Below are 15,808 nucleotides of genomic sequence, written 5' to 3'. Positions count from 1 at the left end.
TTTACTTGGTGTGCACCTCTACAGGAAAGGTTGCCTAGATTTGGCCAAAGAACCAGAAAGCACAAAAAATCAACCAAGTAACCAAGCAACCAAACAGAAACAACTTATTAAAATAAATGTAATATTTTATATCTGAGTGGATGAAGTACGGAAAGAACATGTCCTATTCAGCTCTCATAAATGAAAAGTTTCCAGCATGACCCAGGAAAGAATACAAAATGATCCTGTTACCTGTGCATCAGCCAGCATGATGTCCTTCAGCATGGGTTGACCCTTTGGCTCTCCGTTTTCCATCCTCACATAGTGGACCTGGTATCCTCGGATCTGGCCATGCTGCTTATTGGGTACAGGTGAGCGCCATGACACTTTAACAGCAGTAGAGTTGACAGCCTCTACCTCGACTTTGCGAGGAGGACCACTAGGAACTGGAACAACATCATTGGATAAAACAGAATTACAGGCACCTGTCCCACCCATGCAGAGTCTTTTCTTTTTCTTTCTTTCTTTCTTTCTTTCTTTCTTTTTTTTTTTTTTTTTTTTTTTTTTAAGGACAGACTCACTAAGATTTCTTTGAAGAATATAAATTGTTCAACAAATGAAAATGCTCAACCAATCTGCTCTACCTTTCAGTGAAAGATCAAAAACCATGACTGATGCAAAAAAATGGAAGAAAAAAGAGTATTAGAGAAATAGAAAAACATGTAAAAATGTACAAAAGCCAAGGAAGATGCTTTGAGAGTCAAAGCATTAAAGTACAAAGATATTTTAATCACTGAAATAATAATAAGTAAAAAAAAAAAAAAAAACGCAATAAAACACACAAAATATTTCCAAAAAAGCTTCCCTTGTTTTTGTTTGCTATTTCTTTGTTTGGACTCTTTCAGTAGTATAAAAAGAAGGTTGACAATAGGATGGTCTTCTGTCACTTTCATGCATGGAAGAAAAGAAAATGTATGCAGCATCAGTTTTCCAAGATTAAAAACAAAACTCAATTAAAAAAAAAAAAAGTCAAAACCAAACAAACAAAAAAGAAAAAAGAAAAAAGAAAAACCCTCACAGAACAAGAAAGAAGTTACAAAAATACCTGGAGAAAAGTTCATAGACATGTGTTTAAAAAAAAAAAAAACAACTACTACGTCAAGAATAATGCAGCAAGATTTTCCTGTGAGAATTATTTTTAGGTAGTAGTAGGAGAAAGAAGGATGTGTGCTCAAAGGGCAGCAGATTCACTTCATTCACAAAAATATATTTTCTCTTAATAAGTAAAAATCCCAAATACAAAAGTGATGTACAAAGGACAAGCCTTTGATTAAAACACTCAAATGGTGGTATTAGGAGTGGGAGAAAAAAAGAGGAGCAGAAAAAAGAACTGTTAGCCTACACAAAAGACAGTAGATCGATAGAGGTGCAACTGATGGAGTGGAGGCAACATACCATCTTCATCTGTCCGAATCAATACTGCTAAGCTCTCTGGGCCAGGTCCAACATCAGTGTGGGCAGTCACAGATATCCGGTACTCAGTCCATTTTTCCAGCTGTTCCAAAAGGTATTGGGTACTGTCCGAGGAAATTCCCAAAATTTCATGGGGCTTGACATCTTCTCCATCAATTCCAATGTACTTGATGGAGTATTCAGTGATAATGCCGTTCTGCTTTTCCACTGGTGGAGGTTTCCAACTTACCAAAATGCTAGTGGAGCTGGGACTTGTGCAACTAATGTCTTGAGGAGGAGCTGATGGCTCTAATTTCAGTAGTGGGTTAAAGGAGGATTTGAGTGAAAGGATAGGAGTGATTGAAAAAAAAAATGAACAAAAGAAAAAATAAAAATAAATAAAAGGCAACCAAATTAAAATAAAACTAAAAAAAATGTAGTAACTTAAAAAGCAAAATATTGAAGAATCATATGCACCTTGGCTTATTAATATGAGGAAACAGAAAATGAATAAATCAACCAAATGGTGAAAAGGATGTGGGGGAAATATATGAAAATGAAGCCTCAAAATAATATTACCTACCTGTAATTATAATTCTTCTTGAAATTAAACAAAAACGTGATACTTATGACTACAGACCTACCCTTGTAATAACTGCAGTTAGTGCAAGTTATAATTTAAATGTGTGACATATTCTTATTTCAAATTTGGACATTTTGACTCCAAGTGGATCTTCACTCTTTGAGAATATATATTTTTTTCTTTTAACGGAGTTCTAAAATACTTGCAGTAACTGCTAGAATTTACTCCAAAAACCACCAAGCATTTCTGTAGTCTCTCCATTCCCAAAAACAAACGATCACATTTTCAGCTTTCTTTTTATAACTGAGTCTGCCTAGAACAAGTCAACCACAAATAATGTTTAAATGGAAAGCATTTATTCAAACATTTATTGTAGCCAACTTACTGGAAGCATGCAGTCAATATAAGATGAAGAAAGTCTTATTCAAAGATTTACCTACCAGCAAAAAGTGACAGGCTTGTTGATTCTGACTGTAACTTGTACTTACCCTAGATCAGCTGTCAGTTTTATTTTTTTAACTCCTCTTGGAGACACCTTTGCTAGTAAAGAATTAAATCCTACCAGTAATATTGATAACTTTTACAGGAAAAAAAAAGAAAAAAAAAAAGGATCTACCCCCAAATACTATGTCAAGAAAACGGGAATTCAGTTTACAAAGAAGAGACTTACAACCAAAGTAGATTAGAAAAGTAAAAGATTCTGAACTTGTTCTTCACATGTTTTCAGTGGCACCAATCTTCCAGTGCAAAAATGCTCACCTTTGCTGACCTGTACTCAGAGGAGTCTGTCAGCTTATTTACCTTTTGCAAGCTCCAAAACATTTAAGCATGTATGCTAGTTCATGCTTTTACTGAGACAGTTCAGGCCTTGAAAGGTACCTATGCATTTATGAGCTTAGATGCACATGGACTTGCATATTGGACTTGCAATGTCCTTGCAATATCCTTTATTATTAAGCAAAATGTTTGGAGCATCAAAAAAAAAAGGGAGCCCTAGTTTAAATTCACTAGTGGAAGAAGAGCACATTCACTCTTGATGTTTTTCCTATTTCTGCCCTCCATTCTGTAAAGCAAAAAAACATCTTGGGTGCAAAATCTTTGCAACTTTTGAGACTGCTTTTTTTTTCCCCCATTTCTTAAGGTAAAAGAAGAAATAAATTTCTGGTACTTATTCTAGGCACATCAAACAAAATTAAAGGAATAGAGAAGGCCTAGGAGCCTGCTGTGACCTATTGCATTTACACATGTATCTTTTGGTTTCCCACAGTTCCTCTACAGGGATCAAAGACTTTCTACTCGGTATGGCACTTGGATTTCAACTGACTAGTGAAGGCAGATGGGGAGACAGAGCAGAATTATCTCATTTAGTTTTTTTTTAAGCTAATTTGGTAATCGAATAGTCAAAACAGACTGGTCTCTTTCTATCATGAATCTGTACTGGAAATAAAAGTGAAATACCCCTTAAGGATCTCACACAATAAGAAATAAATCCTTTTAGGATCTCGACCTGAAACCAAGATGAAAGGCCACAAAATAGTCTGGTGAATATTGGTAATGATCTGATAGAATTTTAATAATTTTTCATCCACTATAAGCTAAAAAATATAAAATATTGCAGTTACACAGCTGAGGATGTTCTGTAGCCTATAATGTGTAACCAATTTTATTAACGCTGTATATTCTTAAAACACTTTATATTAACACTGTATTCTTAAAATACACAGTTTTTAGCCTGCTGCATTTTTTTTCAGCAAAAAGAGTCTGCTTACATAACACCCAAATTAATTCTAATTTGCCACTGCTTTCACCCAAACTGACTGTCTCTGATCCTGAAAAAGTTGAGTCTAAAAAAGGCTCGACTAATTTCTCTTTCTACACAAACTTTCCAAATTTGTGTACTATCATCTGAAGACATAACTCTAAAAAAAAAAAAAAAAAAAAACACACAGAACACATTCTCACATTCCAGAAGGGTAAAATGGCAATTTAGGTACCCACAACCTTGGCCCCTAAATATTTCTTTCATATGCACAGTCTGAGTAATCTTAAGTAAGTATATTATAAAACAATAATTGTTATTAGTAACTGAGGTTCCCAGAAAAGATAGTCACCTTTTTTTTTTTTTTCCATCAAATTATCCAATTATTGAAACTAGATAATGAAAGTCAAGAGGGACATTGCCACTTCCTCTACAACCAATCTTGTGCTGTATATTAAGGTATTTTACGTTTATTCGGAATGACATGGAAAGGCTTTTGGAAGCCCATTTAGTTTTGGTCAAGCTAAAGCTTGACTGCACTCCTTCTCTAGTTATATGAATTTTTATTAATACATAACACTACTTAAAAATGTGATGCAATTACATCCATCAGACACTACAAACTAAAAAAATGTTAAGCATGTTAATTGAGAATCTGAATTTTTGTTTTGAATGATATTGCTTTAAGAAGAGTTCATTTAATTTTAAACAAATTAAGCCTTAAACTTACGTAGTGTAATGAAAATAGTTAAGAAAGCAGCTGTCATAACATGCCTATGCAAAATAATTACTAAAACTCAGAAGGAGTAGTCATTACTGAAGAACAATTTTAAGGATTTTTTTTGTACAGTCGGAAATCTTCATTGACCCAATTACAAAATGTTTGTATCACAAGCTTTGCTGCAGACATAACCTGTTGTTGCAGGAAACCTAGACATTGAACAGGGGAAATTTTAGGGATAGATGACTGTTACTTATACACATCTACCATGTGACAAACTATTATGGCATAAAAATAAAAGATAGTTTTGACAGCATAGTATTGTCTTGTTGGACACTGGCTTTTTACATACAAAGTCTCTTCCTGATGACCTGCAAGAGCTACTCATGTATTAAGCTGACCATAGCATATGTATAAAGTATATGTCTTAAGAGCCCTTTTGCTGTGCTAAGCATCACAAGTGCTGTATTTTGCAACATTTGGTCTTTTCCTCTGCTGTTTCTCCCCTGGGTTTCTGAGAGGCATCCCTTCGGCAAACAAAACAAAGCAGAATGAAGTTATCAGGGAAAGACACCTACTTGATTGCATGGTTCTGGCTGAGATTTCCGCTGTAGAAGCGCCCAGGCCTTGCGGAGAGCGGGCGGCTAGGCGGAATAAATACAGGCTGTTTGGCTTCAGTCCTTGTAGGCGGTAAGATGTGGCAGGCTCAGTGGAAACACGTTGCTAAAGGTTAAGCAATAAGACAACCGGATGTCTTGATTAATATTCTTGATTCTGAATTCTTTAGGTTCCCTATAGAAGAAATGCTGCTGACAGCCCCATTGATAAGAATCTAAGGTTGAAATTCAATAAAATGAACCATAACAGAAGAAAAATAAACCCCCAAATTAATACATTACTCATTATACCCTCTAAGAAACAATTTTTTGAACTAGACAGCTTAATAGGTGAAACTTACAGGCAGAAATACTTTGAGAGAGTAATAGCTGTGTAAAGCGTATAAAAGACTTTTCAAACACTAACACATGAATGAACAAATAGTTACCTCTGATGGCAGTGAAATACAGGACTTTATGACGTGAGTAGTCTTGGTAATCTTGAGTAAGTTTAGCCTATAGTTAAATTTGTGTTCAAAATCTTAAGAAGCAAGTTATTCTAAAGCACAAGACATCAATAAGTGCCTTCCTCTGTTTTGAAATACAGAATTTCCCAGACAGTGTTTCTGACAGTGCCTAAATGTACATGCCTGAAGCTGCCACAAGCTCAGGATCATTCGAACCATTAGCAATAATAACACAAGACTGCAGTAGAGTACTGACAATCTCCTGCTGCCACTACCAGTTTCCACTTTTGATGGCGTCGCTTAGTAATATCTTGCTTTTTCCTTTTTTTTAATATATATGCATACATATATATGTATATATTTATCTCTGTTTCCAGGTATTCATGGAGGAACAGCCTTTGAAAACCAGGATCATTACCATCTGAAACTGTGTGCAACTTCTACAAATGACTCCTTGCAGACAACCACCAAAGCTAACTTTGACAAAATACACGAAGTTTCCACCAGCTACTGGACATCAAGGGTATTTTTTGATGTCTACAAACTCCAAGTTTACCAATAGGCTGACTGCTCAATTTAACAAGCAGCTTAATATCAAAGTATTTATACTAAAGAAAGTAAATAAGAGATCAATTCTAAGCCACTGCAGCATTTAAAGTTTAACTCTTTTAAGAATTTAGGGTAATTTAAAAGATGTACAACATTTACCTCTTCCCCATGCTCCCCATCTTTGTAAACCAGTTCATAGCTGGAAATAGTATCAGAGCGTGGAGGCGTCCAAGAAAGTAATATACTTGTTTCAGACTCAGGTTCTGCTTTGAAGTTCAATGGCTGGCCAGGCACTAAGGAAAGAGTTGAACAGTATTGCCCATTGTTTATTTGTCCAGTATAACACATATTTTTCAAACTTCTGAAACTATTATCCAAATATTTCAGACAATAACAATTTTATTGAACACATTGAATATAAACAAATTGTTTAACTGAATTACAAATTAAATTATTCTGAACTCTGAGAAAATATATTTTTAATTTACACATTATGAATTACTAAGAATTTCAATTAAATATTTCAAACTAATTTTTGCACACATAATTGGAAAACAATTGAACAAAAGTCTGGAGAAGAATATCAGAAAGTTTAACCACTGTGTGAAATAGAAAATGCATTTGGATATATAGGTATATGTTGGAAATGAAAGTTTTAAAAAAGATGTAATGAAATAATAATAAAAAAACAGCATTCAAATCATTACATGTGTTTCCAAATGCAGAAATGGTTTGCTCAGTTTACGAGTAATTCAGGTACTATATACAGAAGTATCTCTTCACTAATGTTTTCACCAAGTAAGTGGCATGTTTCCATATTTTTGCTGAGAGATATGTTTATCAATATAGCTGACTTTCTAGTAACCTTTTCTAATTGCAATTACTGAAAATGAAACTTCGACTCTGACAGTCAAGGAAAATCTCTGTTGTTAAGTCTTGTGTAATGAGGTCACAGAGATTATCCAGACTAAATGCTACCCTCATTTACTTCTGTAAATCTACTGCAAATAATGAAGTTGACTAGGAAATGACAAGAAAATATATCCTGCCATTGGAATGTATAGAATCATTTTGGCACCCAAGTACTAAAATATTAGTTTCAGTTAATAGTGCTGTTGATAATGTATGAAACAGTCCTCTGTAGTACTTCTAGCTTTACTTCTAGAATAAAATGCACTATGTCTGATTTTTTTTCCATAAAGATAATGATGTAATATGATTCTTCACACATACTGAGAATAGGTGTCCTAAGTAGGATGTGATAATAATGACTGTTTCACAGTCACTGTGTAAGTATTCTTCTTTTGTAAACTAGCAGATTTAAAAATGACAGGGAGTGGAAAGTAAAAATAATACAACTTTGTAATTCTTCTCTTCCCCAGATTTTTATGTTCTACAAAGTGTCACTTTGAGTATTTCAGTACTCTTGTATATGTTTGCAGAGATTTGATATATAACATTTAAACATACAGATAACCTGTCAGCATGAGGTATACATTCAATCCATGGAAACCTGTCAACTCCCTACCATTCACTTGTATTTTTAACAGGACAGAATAGAAAAGGAAAGATGTAGGAGAAATGTTGCTTATTCTGGGGGAATGAGTGCAGGATAATAAGCAACCAAAGGCTGTCTTCACAGAAGGAAAAGGCGTAATTGAATATTTTTTTCTGAAAGAAAACCTGATGTAATAAAAGATCACTTCATGGGTTCTGCAAAATCTCAAAATGAAAAAGGTGACAATAAAAAGCACAGGAAACAACTACAGCAAATATCAACATAATTAATTCTAATGGAAAGACATTTAAGCCCATCCTTTTAAAATCAAATGGTTTTAAATTAACAAGGACAGACAAGGATAACTAAAATAATTTCCTAACTTTGAAATTGGTTCCAATACTACTAAGTCAAACTTTCACTCCACAAGTCCATAGCATACAGCTATACAAACGGATTTATTAGGTGAGCATTACAGGTTTTTAGATGAGCTGCTTTACAACTCTCCTGAAAAACACAGAAATTGATTTGCCTCAAATTGAACACAGTTCAAAGTAGATTTAGAGTTATACTGCAAGCTTTCCCAGGCTTAACAGTAAAATGTGGAGCCCAGAGGGCTATTTGGAAGTCTTCCATTGCCAAAGGTTTGTTCAACTTCATTGGTGTCTCATGAAACTCAAGAGGGTGCTTGAAGCTGTAGGATTTTATTTGCTTCATCTGATGATGTAATACGATAATACCGAATTGTTGAAAAAATACTTTGCTTCAGTGAGTATGATGAAGTAAGGGAAACAAAGAAGCTGAGCAACAAAGCTGTCATTGCAACACTACTTGGCCTGTAATCTACATAACACTTGCAAAATCTTCCGCTTCTTTTGGGGTTTTGTAAAAATAAGAAAGGAAAAGCAACAGCTCCTGTAAATTATGCAAGCTCCACAAAGAAAAAAAAAATCTCACATATGAAATAGCAGCTCGCAAGGACATGATAGATCAGAAAGAGGCCTCAGCAATTTGATAAAATCAGCACAGGTGTCTTAAGAAAGCCCTGAGACGTAAGAGCTTCTCATGCATCAAAAAGCATGCACAAGGACTTGCTTTTCTTCCTCAGGTTCAACCAGCTCTAGTGTACTTTGCTGCCTTATGTGAAACAGCACAATCAGAGACCCAGTGGAGGATCAGTCAGCAAGCTTGTCAGGTCAGAAGTGACACCAAATGGTGGGATAAAATGGAGGTCTCCACTGAACCAGGCCAGAGAGGGACAGAGATGCCTCTCTTTCCTCAGAGGGTGGCCAGCCCTGACAGGATAACTCCTGGAACAACTTGTTTTGCTTCCACAGGTGAGCCTGCTTTGGACATTGGTCTGGAGACCTCACAAGCTCCCTAGCAGCCTCAGTTGTGTTCTGTAGATCACAAGGTATGCCATCCATACATTACCTATAGATATATGAATTATGGGAGCTATGGCCAGTTAAGTGATCCATATGACTCTATGTTCATAAACAACTGTAATAATAAACTGGGCAGCAGATATAGACTACCAATCATAGTAGCCTCCTATTCACTATTATTTTAAAAAGTCAAATCAATAAATAATTGTACCTTCTCAAATAGTGTTTGCGATAAATACTATCTTGCAACAGATCCTAGTCTCCCCTGATATCCTACACCCACAGTTAGTTGGAAAAAAAAAAAAAAAAAAAGCGAAGGCATGTAAATCCAACAGAGAAGATGGGGAGGAGAAAATCATCACCTGATGAAAGATTCTCATTTTCACTAATACAGAAAAAAATATCTAGGGAAGCTGGAAAATCCATGCAAGCGGACCTAATAATCTTGTTGAAGCATTAAATAAATCACAATTTATTTTTCATTTCAGTGATATACATGGTCAACTCAGAATGGAATCCTTTTGCATGTATCTTTAGATACAATATTTCAGCACTGCCTTTTTGCCTTACAATCAGTATGCTCTGTAAACATACATTAAAATCCATAGCTTCACTGTGCAGCAAGTATCTTTTTTCTTATTTCATGCTTACAAACAAGACATAGCTTATGCAGCACACACAATAATTCATGATTACTGAGGGACAGAACAGAGTCCAGAATTATTCTTTTCAAACCTATATGCTAAATTCTACACATCTGCTTGCCTAGTCCTTCACATTCATTGCTTCACAACCAGAAACAAATGCAGAAAACTATATGATTGCTTGTCTTCATCATATATAAATAGCTCTATGTTCATCTTTGTTTCATGAGGCAAAATGGGATCATAAAATGGACTGAGGGTCATGTCTCTGTTCTGAGAGGAACAAGGTCATGACAGAAAAAACTGCAACTGAAGACTGAATGTGCTACAAATCTTGATTTTGTAAAAAGATATTCATACTTCTTGAAATACCAAATTCAGATAGAATACAATGAAAAATAAACTTGGATGATGTATTTGGGCACCCTCCTCTCCCTGTGACTTCTTGCTACAGAAATAATCAGATGAGTCTGGAGATTCTTGAGGCTTGCATTTCTGCACTATCAAACAGGAATGACAGGACTGAAAAAAAATAACTACACTACAGTTAAAATGTCTAAAAAGCATAGCACATTTTGTTAAAAATAACACAAAATCCAAGTCGTTTTTCCTTTCCTTTCCTTTCCTTTCCTTTCCTTTCCTTTCCTTTCCTTTCCTTTCCTTTCCTTTCCTTTCCTTTCCTTTCCTTTCCTTTCCTTTCCTTTCCTTTCCTTTCCTTTCCTTTCCTTTCCTTTCCTTTCCTTTCCTTTCCTTTCCTTTCCTTTCCTTCCCTTCCCTTCCCTTCCCTTCCCTTCCCTTCCCTTCCCTTCCCTTCCCTTGCCTTCCCTTCCCTTCCCTTCCCTTGCCTTGCCTTCCCTTGTCTTGTCTTGCCTTCCCTTCCCTTACCTTGCCTTCCCTTACCTTGCCTTCCCTTGCCTTGCCTTCCCTTTTCTTTTCCCTCTTCCTCTCCCTTTGCCTCTCCCTCTCCCTCTCTCTCCTCTCCCTCTCCCTCTCCTCTTCTTTCTTTCTAATATGTGTCAATAATAAGGGAGCTTACAAGAGTATAAAAGCTTTGGCCTTCTCAAAAGCTGAGTCAGCACTTCTTGTCTGAATGATTAGCAGACATAATGAAGAGAGCAAAAATAATTCCGCAGAGCACTTCAGTCATATGACTTACTATTACCGCACTGTAGTAATAGAGTTATTTTGAATTTATTACAAGCTGACCCCTTTCATACTGAAGTTCATGGTCAGAAATAATCTGTGATGCACATTTCCAACACTCATCAGCATATTTTCGAAACCAGAATTCAGTATACCTATTAATTCAATGCCTGTAGGCAGATACATTTTGTGTAAGAAAGAAGTCACCTTTTCCTTTTTTCTTTTTTTTTCCTTTTCACTACTTACTCACTGCATCAAAAAGGAGCAGAATGCAAATGTCAAAAAAAAAATACAAACCTCTAGAAATCTCTAGACTAAAGCATATAATAGAAAGAAGAAGGAAAGAGGTAGACAAGACTAAGTTGTGAAAGTGAGCAAGAGAAAAAGGGAGGTGAGGGACACACACACACACACACACACACAAATGCATTTAGCATTAAGAAGAAAAAGTAGTGAGTTAAAAAGCTTTCAGTGTAAAAATGATATTTAAAGAAGACAAAGCAACCTGCTAACTCAAGAAAAAAAAAAAAGATATTATATAAAAAAAAAATCCCATAGCTACATGTTCTTTTGGGTTCTAACCAGAAATAATAAAAAACTATACAGGTTAAGACATGTGTGAGGTTCTCAACATTGTCCTCATCATGCCATTTAAGTAAAATAAACACTGGAGTTCATTGCTTAACCCAAGTTATTTTGCTTCCAGTATAGGGGGCTATCAAAGACTGAAGGGGAACTCTGCCACTCCAAAAACATCCTCCTCCAGGGTCATCCCCAAACCAGCCCTATGCCAAATCATTTCCAGCTGCGCGTTCTCACCCTCTCCCATCCAGCGGCCTGCCTTCATGAAATGCTCAGCTGTGAGACGAGCCTCACCGTGGACTTCCAGACACGAGGCTTCCCTGTTCATGATTTCACGAAACATGTAGAAACGTGAGGCTAAGTAGATCTATAAAGCAGCTTCTATCCCATTGCTACCCATTCTTTTCCTCTGGATTTCTAATCTTCTTTCAGAACCCCTAGACCACTAACTCATTTCCTTTAGGCTAAGGCTCTGTTGACATATTCTGCAATATTTCTCGCTTTACCTTCATTTAAGAGACAGTCTAAGAGACATTTGACTTTCCCATTACTGTCCTTTTTCATTCTTTCAAAGGCTTAGGTTTTTATACCAAAATGGAATAAAATAACATAAAAACCCTCTGCTGCCAGTCCTCAGCCAGACCTTGGCTTAAAGTTAGCAGTGTGTTTATATTGCACTTTCTTGGTTTAAATATGCATATATTTACAGATGTACAGGTATATTCTAGATTTTTCTCTCTGTTTTTTTTTTTTCTCTTTCTCCATTAATCTAATTCCCTATAGAGTTTGGAATATCCTTGACTTTCCTTATTTCTGCCTAATCCAGGAAACTCAGGATAGAAACATATTCTCTAAATCATTAGAATAGCTATACTCTCTTTATGTATTGAAATTAAAATAATAAACTATAACCCCCAAACAGATTAAAGCTCAAGGATTTTTCTGACATATAAAGTATGTTACTTAGACAGTATCTGTAATGATCATACTGAGCAGAGAAAGGAAATGTGAGGAAATACCTAAAAAGTGCCCTGGGCAGCTGAAAAAAGGCCGAACAACAGAACTTTTGCTTTCTGTAGCCAAGTAAAAAAGGAATATTACAGTAAAGCTTATAGAGATACATCTTTATTCCAAAATCTGATGTTTGTGTGTCATTTCTCCTCAAAAACACACAGTGCTGGGCTCTGCCTCAGCAGGATCAGCTTCTTTGGCACAGGGCACAAAGTCACTCCGAAGTGCAGACTGAGTAACTGCAGCTTTGCTTTTCCAAAAGGCTCAGCTCTCTAGCTGGTTTTTGTGGCTGAATTTCTTGAAATGTGTTTTTATGGTTGAAAACCACTGCTGAAAACAGCAGAAAAAAAGGACACAGCTTTCACTTAAATAGAATACTGGGGAATACTGGGGATCAGGTTCTGAACATAAATTTGTATTTTTTAAATTTTGTTTGTTTTTGAAAAATGCTTACTTCCTCCCCAAATTGCATATTTCTAGTTTACATATTTATTTAGATATCTAACCTTGCTGTTCAACAGTTTTTGGCTGACCTGCAAAGTGAGATCACTCACACCATCTTTTCAAAAAAACTATTCTACTCTACTAAAAAAAAAAGTTTTTAAGAATAAAATTCTTAATTTGTATACTCTCTCGCTCCAAAAATCAGAGTAAACATAAGCAAGAAACCAAGCTAATGGTGGCTTTAAGTAACAACTGCCAATCAGATATATTGTATCTTAAATATAGATATCACATTCTACTATATATACACTCAAATATCCCAAAAGAAAGCATTGTTGTACCATATTTACTGATACATTTATTTCTGTTTAAATTTCATCAAAAGAAAAATAAAATCTTTGAATCATAACCTAATTAGTATCTCATTCCTTTTCTATTCTCTTACATATCTTTCCATTAAATCCTTTTGGTGAGAGACTTAAACCAAAATAATTTTATCCAGAGTAAGATTACAAGAAATCTAGAAGATGAAGGAATTTTATTCTGCAGTGTTCACTGAAAAGAAACTGTCATACTGAATGACTTATTCCCTAAGAGAAGATAGGGGAATTCCAGTTTTTGGTTTACATTCAGCACTATTTTTTAAAGATATCCTGAACTGGAGCATTTTCTTATCTTCCTTTATGTTATAATACTTTAAAAAATTTAATTCTTTCAAGCACTTAATAGCAGCATTTAAAAATACTTCATCTGCTAGTTTTTATAAACACAATCTCACATCAACTCTGCCAAGTCAACCCTGTGATGAAGTTAAAACACTTGCATTGAGAAACCCTCCCGTGTTGTCTTAATGTCTTGGGATTACTGCAGTAACCCAAAACAGAAGGGCATGTCTACCGGTGAGTCCTATAAATGTTTTAGCAGAGCTTTTCTGAAGGGATTAGGACAAGACACTTATCTTGGTCCAGCCCAACTGAGCCTCACTTTTTAAAACGTTTTTAAACTGCTCCATATTTCTCTGCAGAGGCCACTGACAAAGGTTCAAGGTTGTAAATTGGAGCACAGATGAAGAACTCACTAAATTGTGATCTTAGAAGACTTTTGAACATGGATTCAGAAAGAAAAGAGACAAACTAGTCTCTGATAAAGGATACAAAAGCCAAAATTAAAATACGGTACATATGTACACATATATGCATACAGGCACCATGTCAAGGAGCTCTTGAAAAATTAATTCAGTAACCACTCATTTAAGACACTGTGAAAGGCAACACTCAGACCTTTGTGTAACACACAAGCAAGGTAACAGTGGAATTTCTGTTATTCATTAAATGCATGCTAATATCGACTTTGAATCAACTGATTTGCATGCAGAAGTAAAAGCTGGATCCAGTATAACCGTATTCAGCTATACTTCAGCAACATACATATTTTTTACTGTATTTCTACAACAGGAACTTTCTAGTACTGACTGCAAGCACTATTATAAAATTTTGTTAGGCATCACTGGCCTACAGTAATACCTCATACACCTCTCTCTAAATCACTAGACAAAGGAAACTTTTATTCCTTACTGCTATAATAAAACATTTCCTGCAGTTTAGCTCCACCAGAATTTCTGGCTTTTGATTTCATAAAAATTCTCAGCAATGTATTTCACTATGCTTGCTAGCATTTGCTAATAAAACTAATTCATGGACCTAAAAGTCCTGTACAGAAACAAAGCAGCCCACCTGCAAACATAAATCAAAGAAATGGTTAGGTTGTTTTCTAAGCAGAATTGTTGTATACTCTTAGTAGGGTGGGGAAACTAGGATTTGATCAATAAATCAAAAATGTACAAAATTCCCGGTCTGAATGCACCCGAGGTCTCTATGCTTTCATGTTTTCTGTGTATTGATAGTTATGTGAACATGCAGCAGGACACAAATATTTTGATTTCCAAAACACAATTTACTAGAATAAGGTGGTAGAGGGGACAACCCACAATCTAAATAAAAAACAACACTGCAGAAAGACTTTAATGAAACCTGTGAAAAACTACTTAACTGGTGTACAACAGCACAGCCAAGCAGCAGCTGCAGCATTTGGGCACCTCAAGAACGACAGTTCCAAGAGAATACTATTGCTGCAGTTAAAGTTCTTGAGACTGATAAAAAATCAAAAGAGTGGAAAATTAAATGTGTGTGAGGAGGGATAAGGTCCTCTTGTCAAAGAAAACCTGTACTGTGTATTTGAGAAAAGGTGATGTGCAAAAGCAGCCCCAGGAAATTGTGGCTACTTCTGACAGCTAATCATTTCTGAACATTAGCAAACTCAAAACACAGCATTTCTGCATGTATTTAGGTTTTTTTTTTTCTCAAATTCTGTACACTGCTGGCTTACCTCCTGTTTGAGTGATGACTTGAATGTCACTAGAAAGCGGTCCATCCCCAACAGAAGTAAAGGCAAGAACCTTCACGGAGTATGTTTTCTGGGGCACTAGGTTGCCAATAGTGGTAATGTGGCTGTCGGCCACATTGTGTTTTGTCCAGCTGTTGACATGTTGAGTGGGGTCCATGGTGTAATAAACGCGGTAGCCTTGTATTTGTCCGTTAGGCTCCTCGGGTTCTTCCCACTGCACCAGAATGGTGGTAGAGCTCAGCATACGGGCTTGCACATTCCGTGGTGCACTTGAAGGTGCTTGCTCAGAGGTCCTGGTGGACACGGGCTCGCTGGGAGGACCTCGTCCAATGTTATTGACAGCAACCACCCGGAATTCGTACTCTGAATAAGGGCTTAGGCCAGCCACGCTGTAGCGTGTTGTGGCCACCCCATCAATTTCTTTATATGGCTCCTCAGAGTTTTTGGGTTTGTGTTGGATTATGTAGTAAGAGACTGGCTCCGGGTTTCCAGAATCCCAAGTCAAGGTTATGCTAGTTGCTGTGCTTTCTGTCACCATGGGAGTTCCAGGAGGTTTGGGTAAGGCTAAAGACAAACACCAAAAAATACA

General features: G+C 36.1%; 1 protein-coding gene across 1 annotated transcript in view; it reads right to left on the bottom strand.

Moving 5' to 3' along the window:
* Positions 1–231: 231 nt before the first annotated feature.
* LOC148591415 (receptor-type tyrosine-protein phosphatase delta-like) overlaps positions 232–15,808 on the bottom strand; it is a gene marked incomplete at both ends in the record, with an annotated part of 95,050 nt that continues 79,473 nt past the window's right edge. The window contains 5 exons of the mRNA XM_088537615.1: positions 232–425; positions 1,435–1,740; positions 5,073–5,217; positions 6,266–6,399; positions 15,202–15,783. Coding sequence (XP_088393741.1) covers positions 232–425; positions 1,435–1,740; positions 5,073–5,217; positions 6,266–6,399; positions 15,202–15,783 — 1,361 coding nt within the window. The remainder of the gene's footprint in view (positions 426–1,434; positions 1,741–5,072; positions 5,218–6,265; positions 6,400–15,201; positions 15,784–15,808) is intronic.

The sequence above is a fragment of the Tinamus guttatus genome, unplaced genomic scaffold (assembly GCF_059628265.1).
Source record: "Tinamus guttatus ecotype Peru unplaced genomic scaffold, ASM5962826v1 Tinamus_guttatus_pri_ptg000826l, whole genome shotgun sequence".
NCBI classification, from domain to species: domain Eukaryota; kingdom Metazoa; phylum Chordata; class Aves; order Tinamiformes; family Tinamidae; genus Tinamus; species Tinamus guttatus.
The sequence above is the reverse complement of the archived record's forward strand: the minus strand, read 5'-3'. Positions and strand labels throughout refer to the sequence as shown.